Here is a 14,340-nt window from a genome sequence, read left to right on the forward strand (position 1 = left end):
TTTTCGTTTACATCATGTGGACGGCCAGGTGCATGTGTGTTGTTTACCTGGGGAAGAGATGACACCACTATGTTAATAAGGCAAGCCAGCAGAGGCAGGGTGATGCTCTGGGCAATGTTCTGCTGGAAAACCTTGGATCCTGGCATTTATGTGGATGTTACTTTGGCACGTATCACCTACCTAAACGTTGTTGTAGATGAAGTACACCCCTTCATGGCAGCAGTATTCCCTGATGGCAGTGGCCTCTTTCAGCAGGATCGGGCACCCTGCCACACTGCACACATTGTTCAAGAATGGTTTGAGGGACATGACAAACAGTTCACGTTGTTGCCTTGACCTCCAAATTCTCCAGATCTCCATTCGATCAAGCATATGTAGGATATGCCGCAAGAACAAGTCCAATCCACGGTGGCTCCACCTCACACCTTAAAGGATCTGCTGCTAATGTCCTGGTGCCAGATACCAGAGGACACCTTCAGAGGTCTTGTGGAGTCCATGACCCCACAGGTCAGAGCTGTTTTGATGGCATGAGGGGAGACCTACACAATATTAGGCAGATGGTTTTAATGTTTTGGCTGATCAGTGTAGATAGATACTTTGATTATCCCGAAGGAAAATTTAGTCATCCGGTAGCTTAATATGACACGCAATAAAAGTTAGCAGTACACAAAATAAATTACTCTGTATAGAGTAACTGCACTACACATGAACATAAGAGTATAATACTTGAGCTACAGGGTCTTGTACATATGGGGATTGTAGATCCAGTAGATTAATATTTCCACAGTACAAAATGATACAGTGCAATGACATCAAATAAAGTGACTTGAAGTGCATCATAAGTGGAGCTAAAATAGCTGGTGAAATACAATCAAAGCAGAGACAGCGTGCAGAGTACCATGCCCAGTACTCAACCTCCCCCTGCCCCAATCGGGATGAGGAGTTGAAGAGCCTAATGGCTCTGGGGACAAAGGATCTCCTAAGTCTTCTCCGTTGAGCAGCTCTGTGACAGCAACCTGCCACTGAACATACTCCTGTGCTTCATTATGGTGGTGTGCACTGGGTGACTGTGACCACGGTAGACAGCAGTTTGCTCAGGGTCCTTCTCTCTGTACCGTCACCAGACAATCCAGCTCCATGCTGACCACAGAGCCAGCACGCCTGACCAGCCTGTCCAGCCTGTCCAGCCCCATGGCATCTATCTTCTTAATGTTGCCCCCCCTTGAATATCAGCTAAATGAGTGTGTGTGTGTGTGTGTGTGTGTGTGTGTGTGTGTGTGTGTGTGTGTGTGTGTGTGTGTGTGTGTGTGTGTGTGTGTGTGTGTGTGTGTGTGTGTGTGTGTGTGTGTGAGAGAGAGAGACAGAGACAGAGACAGAGACAGAGACAGAGACAGAGAGACAGAGAGACAGAGAGACTGTGCGTGTGTGTATGTGTGTGTGTGTGTGTGAGAGAGAGAAAGACTGTGTGAGAGAGAGAGAGCGAGAAAAAGAAACTGTGTGAGACAGACAGAGAGCAAGAGAGAGACTGTGTGTGAGAGAGGGAGAGAGACTGTGTGTGTGTGTGAGAGAGAGAGAGGGGGAGAGAGACTGTGTGTGTGTGTGAGAGAGAGGGGGAGGGAGAGAGAGAGACTATGTGTGTGTGTGTGTGTGTGTGTGTGTGTGTGTGAGAGAGAGAGAGAGAGAGAGAGAGAGAGAGAGAGAGAGAGAGAGAGAGAGAGAGAGAGAGAGAGAGAGAGAGAGAGAGAGAGAGAGAGAGAGAGAGAGTGTCCAGAGACTGTGTCCTAAGGCCCAATGTCCACCTGGCCCACCACCCAACCCTGGATGTCAACTGTCTCTTCGACGATGTCCATCTACTTAAAAACACAGTTCCCATCTTCACCCGGGCACTGGAAGACGTCACTCTCAACAGAGACCAATCCATACCCGCTAGAAGAAGCAGATTGGCCTACAGCCCCCATAGACCAACAAGGCACCCCACTGGACCAGCATCCAGGCAACCCCCATGGGGACCAGGTCATCCTCATCTTCCTCCACACCATGCTCCACTAAAACCCCACCAGGGCAGCTATAATCCCTCTCAAGCCAGACCAGAGCCACTCCTGCTCCCAGTGGCCCCACCCCAATCACAGTGACAGGAGCTACACCCTGGCCCGCTGAGCTATGCCCAGGCAGTGAGGAGAGCAGCTGACCCATCCCTCACCACCACCCCTGCCCCTAACCCCACCCAAAAATACTCCCACTCAACGAGCTGAGAGACATCCAACAGATGCTCAGCCTGCTCTGCTCTCATTTGATAGGTCAACTAACACAGTAGACAACTAGACAACCCACAGATTCTTATGGTTTGTTTTACTTACATACAGGGAAAAAGGTGTTATACTGTGAAAAGGTGTTAAAGTTATCTCATATTAATGGATTGAAACCCCATATACTGGATGTGCTCTTAAACTAATTTCTTGATTGACAACAAGACACTTAGGAGTTTATCTAATTTTTTCTAACACTAAATGCAACTTTCTGAGTTTCAAGCTAAAATGAAATCTGAATCATTTGTTATTTCATGTTGGAATAGGAGATGCAGATGTGTTAGCTTTGCAGGAGACTTGGAGTAGAGGATACATATCCACTGGTTGTCCCTTAGGCTACAGAGTGATAGTGTTCCCATCTATCTAACTGAAAGGAGTAACCCAGGGCAGAGAATCAGGAGGAATGCTAATTTGGTACAAGGTAAATCATGTACACTGAATAGAATTAACCAAAAAAGGCGAATTTTCAGTTTGGCTCAAAATAAAAAGAGAGGTTGTCTCCACAGATAAAGACATATTCATGTTTGCAGCATATATCCCCCTATCAGAATCCCCTTATTACAATGAAAATAGTTCCTCCATTCTTGAAGGCGAGATCAGTCACTACCAGGCACAGGGAAGTGTACTGATCCGTGGAGACCTTAATGCCAGGACAGGTTTAGAATCAGACTCTATTAACCCACAGGGAGACAAACATACACCTGGCCAATTCAGCATTCCCCTCCCCTCATATCCCCACAGGAACAACTTTGACAAAACAACAAAGTGGGCACCAACTACTGCAGCTATGTCGAACACTGGGTCTGTACATTGACAACGGTCGGCTTTGAGGGAACTCTTTTGGCCACTACACACACAGCTCTCTTCTTGGCAATAGCACAGTAGATTACAATATTACAGACCTAGACCTCTTTTGTCTGAGAGCATTCACAGTCAGCCCCCAAACACCCTTATCTGGTTATAGTAAAATTACTCTATACATTAGAAAGATAGTACCAGACCCTCATGCAGCAGAACCCAGAAAACTGAAGTATACAAAACAACCTTATAGATGAGCAAACAATAGCAAGAATGACTACCAGAAAGCAATCAGACATTAAACAATTCAATCTCAATTAGAACATTTTCTTTCCGCCTCATATCCCCACAATAATGATTGCCTGAATCAGGCTGTACAAGATATCAACAACATATTTGACAATGCGGCAGATTTATCCAATCTGAAAAAGTCTCGGCATCTCAGAGCAAAAAAGTCAGCCAATGAAAAGTGGTATGACATAGACTGCAGGCATCTGAGAAAAACACTCAGAAGTTTATCAAATCAAAAACACAGACAACCTGACAATCCTGAGCTCCGCCATCAATATTGGGAAACACTGAACAGGCTCCAGCATCCCTGCGGCCCTGAGAGCAAGATAAGCAGTTTGGATAATGAATGGATGGATGGATGAAATTATATAGAGGAACACTCAGAACTAAAAGGGCACAGCATGCACAACACCAACTTATTGCAATTGAAGAGTCCATTGACTCAAATAATTTCTGGAAAAAAGGGCACTCTTTCAGCAAACCACACAAGGAAGAATTGGCTATTCAAAATGGTGAAATATGGGGGGGGAAATTGTTTTGAAAACCTGTATAGTACTATTACACTGAATTTGGCCCAAAACGATCTCCTCAACAAGCTACAAATCCTAGAATCAACCGTTAAAGACAATTAGAACCCTTTAGACTACCAAATTACTGAAGAAGAGCTACAAGCTAAGATCCAGACTCTGCAACCAAGGAAGGCCAGTGGTCCTGATGGTATTTTAAATGAAATGCTGAAATTTATCAACCATAAGTTCAACATTGCCATATTAAAATTATTCAACCTTGTTCTGAGCAGTGGACATTTCCCTGACATCTGGAATAAGGGAATTGTCACACCAATCTTTAAAAATAGAAATCAATTTGATCCAAGCAATTACCAAGGCATATGTGTCAGCAGCAACCTGGGGAAGTTATTCTGCAACATCCTAAACAGCCGACTGCAAGATTTCCCCAGTGAACATAATGTCCTGAGCAATAGTCAAATTGGTTTTACATCAAACTACAGATCATATTTATAACCTCCGCATCTTCGTTAATAAACATGTCCACCAAAACAAGAACAAAATTTTCTCCTGCTTTGTAGATTTCAGAAAAGCATTGACTCAATTTGGCATAATGGTCTGCTCCTGGAATTAATTGAAAAGGGTGTAGGGGGGAACATATATGATATAATTATCACAATGTATACAAATAATAAATGTGCTGTGAAGATTGCCAATATGGAAACTGAATTTTTTCACCCAAAGTAGAGGTGTGAAACAGGGCTGCAGTCTCAGCCCCACCCTGTTTAACATTTATATTGATGAACTGGCAAAATCTCTAGAACAATTAGATATCCCTGGTCTCACCCTCTCTGACACAGAAATTAAATGCCTACTTTGTGCAGATGATCTAATATTATTAGCTCTATCTATGGAGGCATTACAACAGCAACTGGATGATCTGCAAAACTTCTGTCAGACCTGGGCTCTGACAGTTAATCTGAAAAAGACTAGGATTATGGTCTTCCAGAAATGACCCAGGTGTCAGGGAAACCCAAATAGGTTCTTACTAGGCTCCACTGAAGTACAACACACACACAGCTACACATATTTGGGACTAATAATGACCTTTACAGGAAATTTCAATCTCACTATTATTGATCTCAGAGACAAGGGAAGAAGGGCTTTCTATACTATAAAAAGTATTCAAACATAGACATACCTGTTAGAATGTGGCTCAAAATATTCAAATCTATAATTGGACAAATTTTACTATATGGTAGTGAAGTGTGGGGTCCTCTTGTAAATCAAGATTTTGAAAAATGGGACAAACACCCAATTGAAACCCTGCACACTGAGATTTGCAAGAGCATTCTCAGAGTACACAGGAACACGCCCAACAATGGATGCCGAGCAGAACTAGGCCAATTTCCCCTGTTAATCAAGATGCAAAAAAAGAGCAATCAAATTCTACCAACACCTAAAAGCAAGTGACCCCAACTCCTACCATTACAAAGTTCTCTATTACCAAGAGGAAAACAAAGAGAGGAGTCCCCTCAGGCAGCTGGTCCTGAGGCTCACCTCAGCCAACAGCACAAGGCATCAGGACAGCCCTCACACAATCTGGCCTAACCAAATTATAGCTAAAGAAAAAGAAATTTGCATTAACCATTGGACATCTATCACAAAAACTCAAAGCAAACTTCAGTGTTATTTGGCTCTAAACAGACAATACACGTTGGCAGACTATTTGACCACCGTGACTGACCAGAAACTGAGAAAGACATTAACTATATTCCAACGCAGTGATCACAGATTGGCCATAGAGACTGGCCGACACAAGTAGACCTGGCTGCCTAGAGAAGACAGATTGTGTCAGCTCTTTCTGCAGAGACAGGTGGAGACAGAGCAACACTTCCTGCTACAATGTAGCACATATGAAGACTTAAGAACAAAGTTCTTTACAAGAATTAAGTGCAAATTCCAAGATTTTGATATATTCTCTGACCAGAATAAAATGCAACATGTACTTGGGGGGAAATCGTGTCAGCGCCATAGATGCAGCAATATACGTATGTCAGTGTGTGTCACAGCCTGAGAGACAACCAGCACAACACATGACAGCTGTACTCTGTCTCCTCACAACTCATGCTCCACCTTTGATTTACTTCTCTTTCTTTATTGTCATTGTTGTTTTATTGTTTCTTTATTCATCAGTGTGGTGTTGTGTTGATGTTCATAATTGGTGTTATTGTGTACTGTCCAAATATTTGGACAAGTTGCACTTAGATGCTTTGGCAACATTGTTTTTTAAAACATTCATGCCAATAAAGCCCTTTGAATTGAAATTGAATTGAATTGAGAGAGACAGACAGACAGACAGACAGACAGACAGACAGACAGACAGACAGACAGACAGACAGCGTGTGTGTGTGCACATGTGCATTTGGTCTCAAAGTACAAGTTTCCATTAAAGCCTCCACACCCACCTATTCCTCTTGGGTTTAATTTGTTCAGAGATTCACCTGTGCACTCTGCTTACACATGAGACACACCTGATGAGCTGACAGGCCTGAGAGATAGTGCAGCTCTGAACAAGGACACGCACACACACACACACACTCACACACTTCTGTCAACCCCTTGGAGTTGGACCATGGAACACCAGTGAGCGTCAACGGTAACATCCCATCCCCCCCACCACGACCACCACTTTAATTTCTGGGGCCTTTTCTCTCCTTTTCTTTCCTCGTTAAATTTCTGATATCCATCATGACAGGAAATCTTACTGGAGGCTGGTTTTGGGGAGCATCTGTTATCAGATCAGGTCCCTCCCTTTTCCCCCGTCTTGTCATTCTTATCAAACTGAAAGGGGGGGGGGAGCCTCTTATGTTTGAAGAGCACATGTTGTTGTTCTTACGTCTCTCATTAGATCCCCTCAAAATGAGTCCCGGTGGCTCTCATCTAGCTTCGGATGCCATCTTAATTGAGTTTTCTAAAATAGAGACAGACAGATAGAGCCGATGATGGAGTGTGTGGACGGATGGGATTAGGGTTAGGACTGCTAATGTGAACGTGCCGTTTGAAGAAGGCCCTCGCCTCAGCCTCGCCATCTTCTGGTACTTACAGCTGTGTTTGCCTCGCTGTAATAGGTTATTAAATAGGCTTTGCAGAAGTGCAAATTCTCAGTGACCCCTTTGGGTGCGGGGTGCACCGAGTTCATGAATCCCAGGCTTTTAAACGGAGCACAACTGATGTGACGATTAACCCCTCACCTTATCACACAATGGCTGAGAGAATATCAGGGGACCAAGGGGTGGGGGGAGGGGGGAGGGGGGGCAGAAGGTTCGAGAGTCTCATCGATGTGACGCACACCCTTGGAATCCAAAACCAACACAGCCTCAATCTACCAAGAGGGGAACGAGGGTCAACAGTGATCAAGAGGAGTGGAGCTGGTGATTGGATGGCTGGCGTGATGGGGTTTTGGTGTCTGAATGGAGATGTGCTTGGCAGAGCCATGGTGGAGGATGCGTTCCGTGAATACCAATCACCTCCACCCGCCACCACTGCCTCTTCTTCCGTCCTCTCTCCCAGCAGCATCTGGTCGAAGCGCAGACTTGTCGAGTGAGGAACAAGCGTTATAAGAATGACGCGGAGTGATGCACTTTTATTTTGGGCTGGATATTTATATCCAGAGTGGTGTAATGAATGAATGAATGATGATTTATTTCGAACATGTAAATAAGCAGGATATAACATACAGATAAGCCATTGCCAATAATCTGAAGTGATCAACAAATCCACACTTCAGACTCAGTGAACAAATCTCCATATGCATCAGATTATTTGATACATGTTGGAAAAGGAGTAGGAGGAAGTATACACTTATTTTTTCCTACCCCTTCTCACCTACTTGGTTTTTTTTATCCCCCCCCCTCCCCTTTTTTTCCTCCCCAATTGTATCCGGCCAGTTACCCCAGTCTTCCGAGCCGTCCCAGTCGCTGCTCCACCCCCTCTGTCGATCCGGGGAGGGCTGCAGACTACCACATGCCTCCTCCGATACATGTGGAGACAACAGCCGCTTCTTTTCACCTGACAGTGAGGAGTTTCACCAGGGGGACGTAGCACGTGGGAGGATCACGCTATTCCCCCAGTTCCCCTCCCCACCTTAAAAGGCCCCCCGACCGACCGACCAGCGGAGGCGCTAGTGCAGTGACCAGGACACATACCCACATCCGGCTTCCCACCCGCAGACACGGGCAATTGCGTCTGTAGGGACGCCCGACCAAGCCGGAGGTAACACGGGGATTTGAACCTCCGAACCCCGTGTTGGTAGGCCACGGAATAAGACCGCTACACTACCCGGACGTCCCATAGTTCAAATTCAATGCAAGTTGTGCTGCAAAGAACTCAACTATTGTGAACAATAGGAGGAGAAAAAACACATCAAAAACACCAAAGAAAGAAAGAAAAAAAAGAAAAACACATCCTAATGTCATGTACTAAGAATTAACAGATCTCAGTGCTACATACAACCAAAATATCCACTTGGTATAATAGAAAGAAAAAATAATAAGAAATGTTTAGAGATAAATAAAACTTAGACAGTTAACACAACTCTTCATCATCCCTTTATCTGTTGATAATCAGCTGATGAAGTCAATTCCTTTGTGGGTGGTAAAGGTTTGAATGGGTCATTAGGTTGATTTTAAAAAAAGTTATCTTTGGGAAATATCCATCAATTATTTAGGTCAAATAAATGACGTGTTTTTAAAAGCGTTGAACTAAAAAGTAAAGCGACAACCTGTTCATGGCAGCTGTCCTTTAACCTTGTCTCAGTATGACGCACCACTACACATAGTTAGTCGGTATTTGTAGGCAGCATGTTTAGTTTAGCCCGGACCGGAAATGAAACATCACAAACTGCCGCGACACGTTGTGCGCATGCGCGTGGAATTACAGCGCGGCTGACGTCAAACCAACGCTACAGCGCAGACCCCGTGAATGACGTCAGAAATAGCCTATTCCTGTAATACCGGCGTCATAAAATAAGACATCCAGTAATGAATTGAATTCAACGCATTCAGATAATATCACTTGACAAACTCATTCTAACAAAATTAGCGACTGGCCACTGGAAGTCAATCTATACTACTGTGCAGTTTAAACAGGCTCCGCAAAGTTTAACCGACAGGGTGCGAGTGTAATTCCTATCGCAGTCCTCTTTTTGGAAATGTGTGTAGGCTGCAGTGAGGTTTTAGGGTGCCAAGACAGCGGGTACTTACCTTGGATGCCACCGGCTGGATGGACACGGTGCTCGGGGAGCGCTGGAGCTCCGGCTCACTGTCCGCATCACTGTTCTCTGTCAGCATCGTAACGGAGGGTCCGGGTCGCAAACAGTTAAAGACAAACTTTCACCTCCTTTACAGCGGGACTTGTCGCGAAGAAACGCTCCGCCGCGGCCGCGTCAGCACCGCAGAGCGCGAGTTCTCCACATCGCCGTGATTTGCGCGCACAGTAGGTTACGGTGACCGGCCGGTGCCCATCTGCTCAACACGCGCACGCGCACGCGCAACCGCCTAGGTGGAGCATCCAACGTGGGCGATACACACACACACACACACACACACACACACACACACACACACACACACACACACACACACACACACACCGGTGATTACGTATTCGACTGAACTCCTGTCCAGGAACACAGACAACACCTCTTCCCTGTACGCGTATGCCTGGATAGTCCCTCGGTGCGTATCAAAGAGGTCCGGTGGTCGTCGCACAATTTCGCCCTCCACGTTTTATTTCCACAGTAAAAAAAAAAGAAAAAAAGAAGTCATTTAATCAAAATAAATCACACCGAAATAACATTCAAGTTTCGCTGATAGGTACAGTACCCCTGCACTTGGCTTGCAGCGCTCGCCACGGAGAAGGGGTTTCATTTAAGCGCAGAAGTGAGACACGCCTCCCCGCGCGTCGGAGGCGCAGGATTGGAGCGGTCTTACAACTACTATTTGGCTCGGTTCAGGGACAGCGGATGTGGGTGGACCTTGTGCTCAGCCCAATTGTAGAGCGTCTCTCCCCTGGTGCTTACAAGCCGAGCCTCACACTGTCTGGATGACGCCTGCGATGACCTCCGTTGTCCAGATTTGATTGATTTCTATACCTTTTATGTCGTATTTTGTGTGTTTAACCCGCATGGTAGCCTTGTTTACATTTTGTTGTGTATTGTGAAATACATAATATGTTACTCAGCACAAAACATAGCGAGCGGTGACGCCCCCTCCCCCTCTTCTTCCCAGTTGTATCCGGCCAGTTACCCCACTCTTCCGAGCCGTCCCGGTCGCTGCTCCACCCACTCTGCCGATCCGGGGAGGGCTGCAGACTACCACATGCCTCCTCCGATACATGTGGAGTCACCAGCCGCTTCTTTTCACCTGACAGTGAAGAGGTTCACCGCGGGGGCGTAGCGCGTGGGAGGATCACGCTATTCCCCCAAGTTCCCCCTCCCAAACAGGCGCCCTGGCCGACCAGAGGAGGCGCTAGTGCAGCGACCAGGGCACATACCCGCACTTCCGGCTTCCCACCCGCAGACGCGGCAAATTGTGCCTGGAGGGACGCCCGACCAAGCTGGAGGTAACACGGGGATTCGAACCAGCGATCCCCGTGTTGCGGTGACGTTTTTACAGGCGGGAAAACGAGCAGGCTGAACTACTGGTCAGGGCCTAGGGTTCAACTGGTTTTGTGTCTGGTACAATGCCAATTTGACTCGATGCAAACTGGCGTGGGAATGCACAACTTAAACACAATATCAAATGACGTGATAAGGACCTTATGAGGAGGCCATATCCACTCGTTGTACATGCAGAGTGGGCAGTTGATTGAGGCACATAGTACATTTTTAGCCCGGGGACCCCTTGCGAGTTAATTTGGCCATGAGTATATGACACGTTTTTGTGTTTAATGAGGTTTTGCCATACTTCATCTTTATATTCGATAATTTTCCTCTGCTAATGTGTTATTTTACACGGCTCCATGTATATATCATCGGACAAAACTGGCCTAAAGCATGCAATACTTCTTTAGTACCACATGGGCTTAAATATAACATGACAAGTGTACTTCTAAAATGTATGGTTCCCTCAACAAGATGTGACACTGGAAACCAACCTGCCCCACATCCTGATGCACCTGAATTCATTACCACAACACCAAATCTAAAAGGTTCTTTACCGCTTGGAGGTCTGTGAAAGCACCCCACCCCACACACACACACACCCCCGTCTAAAACCCTGTGTTTGCAGATGTTGACCAGCCACAGCAAGCTTGTCATGACAGGATGTGTGGTCTTTACAAGGCAGACTAGAGGCACGGTACCTTGGTTTGCAAATAAAATCCCTTTTCAAATCTAACCTGCCATCTTGTGTGGACTTGGGCCTTTATTACCTAACTCACATATTGCTCCTTGGATGGACGAGAACGCGACAAAGATGGAATTTCAAAAAGCTATATACAACATCTATATTACAAATGATCTCTATTTTGCGGCACGGTGGTGCAGTGGTTAGCACGGTCACCTCACAGCAAGAAGGCACTGGGTTCAAACCCCGGGGTTGTCCAACCTTGGGGGTCATCCTGGGTCATCCTCTGTGTGGAGTTTGCATGGTTTCCCCGTGGCTGCATGGGTTTCCTCCGGGTGCTCCGGTTTCCTCCCACAGTCCAAAGACATGTAGGTCAGGTGACTCGGTAGTACTAAATTGTCCCTTAGTGTGAATGTGTGTGTGTGTGTGTGTGTGTGTGTGGGCCCTGTGATGGACTGGCGGCTTGTCCAGGGTGTCTCCCCGCCTGCAGCTCAATGACTGCTGGGATAGGCTCCAGCACCCCTGCGACCCTGAGTAAGGATAAGCGGTTTGGATAATGATTGAACGAATGAATGAGTGAATGAAGGAATGAGTGTTTTATACCTATTTTCCCCACTTCCGGTGTGGGAAGATGGCGGTACGAATTCACGTTTGCAGTAGCCTCACCTTGTACTGTCAATGCAGTGTCTTTGTCTACATGTGCGTTTAAGTTTTGTCTTCATTTGATGGCTGGGAGAGCTGGTGCTGGCAGGGGCGTAACCACGGGTGGGCCTGGCCTGTCACAGGCCCACCCATTTCAAGCCCAGGCCCACCCAATCACGCTGGCTTACAAGCACGTAGGCCGGCCCCTTTTACGTACGTAGAACTGCAAAATCTGAGCGCGCATACCATCACGCTCTGTATTTTTCACTGCTGCTAACTAGACAATAGCCAACAGTTAGCCATAACTTATGGAATGGCGAAACAAAGTTCAATCTTCCGCTTTTTTAAAAAGCCACGGATGGAGAGGAGGAAAGCACACCTGCTCCAGCACCGACTGAGCCGCCCAATGAGAGTGAGATACCGCCGGAGAGAACGACAGAGGAGGCTACAGCTTCTCCGTTGCAGGCAGCTTCTCCTCCCCCCTCTGACGACGGTGAGACGATTCCCTTGACCATGCCACCGCCAGATTTGTCTGCTGTGGATGAGCCACCCTCGCAGCCTAAATTAGTGTTCCCCGCAACCAACATTTCAGGAAAATTACGTTCTTTTCCCATAAGTGGTATGAAGAATTTAAGTGGCTTGAATACAGCTCAGCAAGGAACGCTGTTTTCTGTAAAATGTGTAGGCATTTCCCCGAGCCCCATATGGAAAACACGTTTTTTCGAAGCGGGTTTGTAGATTGGAAGCACCTCCGCCAGGCATGCTCGAAACATCAGGCTAGCAAACCCCATTGTATTGCACTTGGTAAATTTGAGGGTTCGGAATGGACCGTTTTCATTCAGGCACTGCGTCGTAAAGTGGAGAGGGGTCAGTGTTACCCATCCCTCACTGAAGTGCTGGACAGCTGCAACTCTGACGTTTTCCCAAACATTAACAGACTGTTAAGGGCAATGATCACCATTCCCCTGACTTCAGGTACTGCTGAAAGACTCTTCTCCACTACAGGCCATATCAAAACATGTCTAAGATCTTCCATGCTAACTGCACGCCTCAACAATCTATCCCTGTTGTCCTTTGAAAGGGAACTTACTGACTCTTTGGACTATGATGAAATAATCTCGATCTTCAACGCTCGCCCTCGGCGTCTACACATTGTGCTGTAAAACGTGTACTATAGGCCTATAGCTTACATGTTGTATCATGATCTTTTAGACCGAGTCGGGTTGTTTTCCTCAGTGATGTTTAAATGGTTGTGCAGAGCCTGGCGAGAATGACTGGGGTGGTATTTGTTTAAGTGGGTTTTTATTAAAGTTTTAGTATGTTTCTTGGTCGCGTACTAAAAACCTGTGTTATGTGTTTACTGCTGTAATGTGTTCGAATTTGCGTCTTGTTTGAAGGATTATTGCTGGAAAATTTTGGCCCACCCATTTTCACTCAGGCCCACCTACAAAAATATTCCTGGTTACGCCACTGGGTGCTGGATTGGCTGGGGAGCTCGGTCTGCGACGTCCTGTGGGCCCAGGGACCACGGCCCTGCCTGGAGCTGCGACCGAGGAGATAACACCGAGGGCGGTCTGACAGGACGCAGTAGCGGGGCAGGCTAAGCTAACTGCTAGCCCATGAAGACCGGCAGTTCCAATAACACCGAAGGCGGTCTGGCGGCGGCCTCGCCTGGCGTTGACTGTGGTGTTTTTGGTGTGTGGAGTGCGAGGAAGTGTGTCGGGGGTGTCTGGCTGGGAGAGCTGGCATTATATCGGCTAGGGGAGCCTGGTCTGCTGCGTCCGGTGGGCCCAAGGACCATGGCCCCAGCCTGGAGCTTGGCCCAAGGAGGGCGATCTGACAGGACGCGGAAGTGGGGCAGGCTAAGCTAACTGCTAGCCCATGCAGACCGGCAGTTCTGACAGTCATCCTGGCTGGCGTTTGTTCCCTTGGGCATTGATTTTTTATTTTTTTTATTTTTTAGTTTGGATATGTGTGTTCTTAAAGTTCTTGTAGTTTCTGGATATATGCTTTTGTCTTTGTGTTGCGCTGCTGTGGGCTGGGGGAAATTATGTTTTGCTTCATGTACGGAAGTACATGAAATGAAATGACTAATAAAGTGTTCCAAATTCCTGATTCCCGATTCCCAATGAGCCCATTGCTGTGCACCTCAAGGAATGCCTACACTTCTGTTTCTTTCCATGTTGCACTATTTCACCGAAGACCCCAAACATGAGTGCTGGTGGAGGGTCTTTTGGCGCAATTAGGAGAAGGAAAGAGAGCGAGTCGAGAGGGAAGCTAATCTTATTCACATCTTACTATTATTCCTCCAACTGCGCCTATAGTGGTTCTCAATCAGGTCCTCAGGTTGCACCGGGCTGTTGTTCCGGTTATAATGGACCTGGAACAAGAGGTGAATGTAAATGGCCTACCTGACAGGACAGAACACCAGCAGCCCGGTGCAACAAG

At 46.7% G+C, this 14,340-nt stretch overlaps 1 protein-coding gene across 1 annotated transcript in view; it reads right to left on the reverse strand.

Moving 5' to 3' along the window:
* LOC130119791 (SH3 and cysteine-rich domain-containing protein 2-like) overlaps nucleotides 1–9,262 on the reverse strand; it is a 35,354-nt gene extending 26,092 nt beyond the window's left edge. The window contains exon 1 of the mRNA XM_056288388.1: nucleotides 9,166–9,262. Within this exon, the coding sequence (XP_056144363.1) occupies nucleotides 9,166–9,252 (87 nt within the window). The 5' untranslated portion in view covers nucleotides 9,253–9,262. The remainder of the gene's footprint in view (nucleotides 1–9,165) is intronic.
* Nucleotides 9,263–14,340: the final 5,078 nt, after the last annotated feature.

This window comes from Lampris incognitus, chromosome 10 (assembly GCF_029633865.1).
Source record: "Lampris incognitus isolate fLamInc1 chromosome 10, fLamInc1.hap2, whole genome shotgun sequence".
In the NCBI taxonomy this organism is placed as follows: Eukaryota; Metazoa; Chordata; class Actinopteri; order Lampriformes; family Lampridae; genus Lampris; species Lampris incognitus.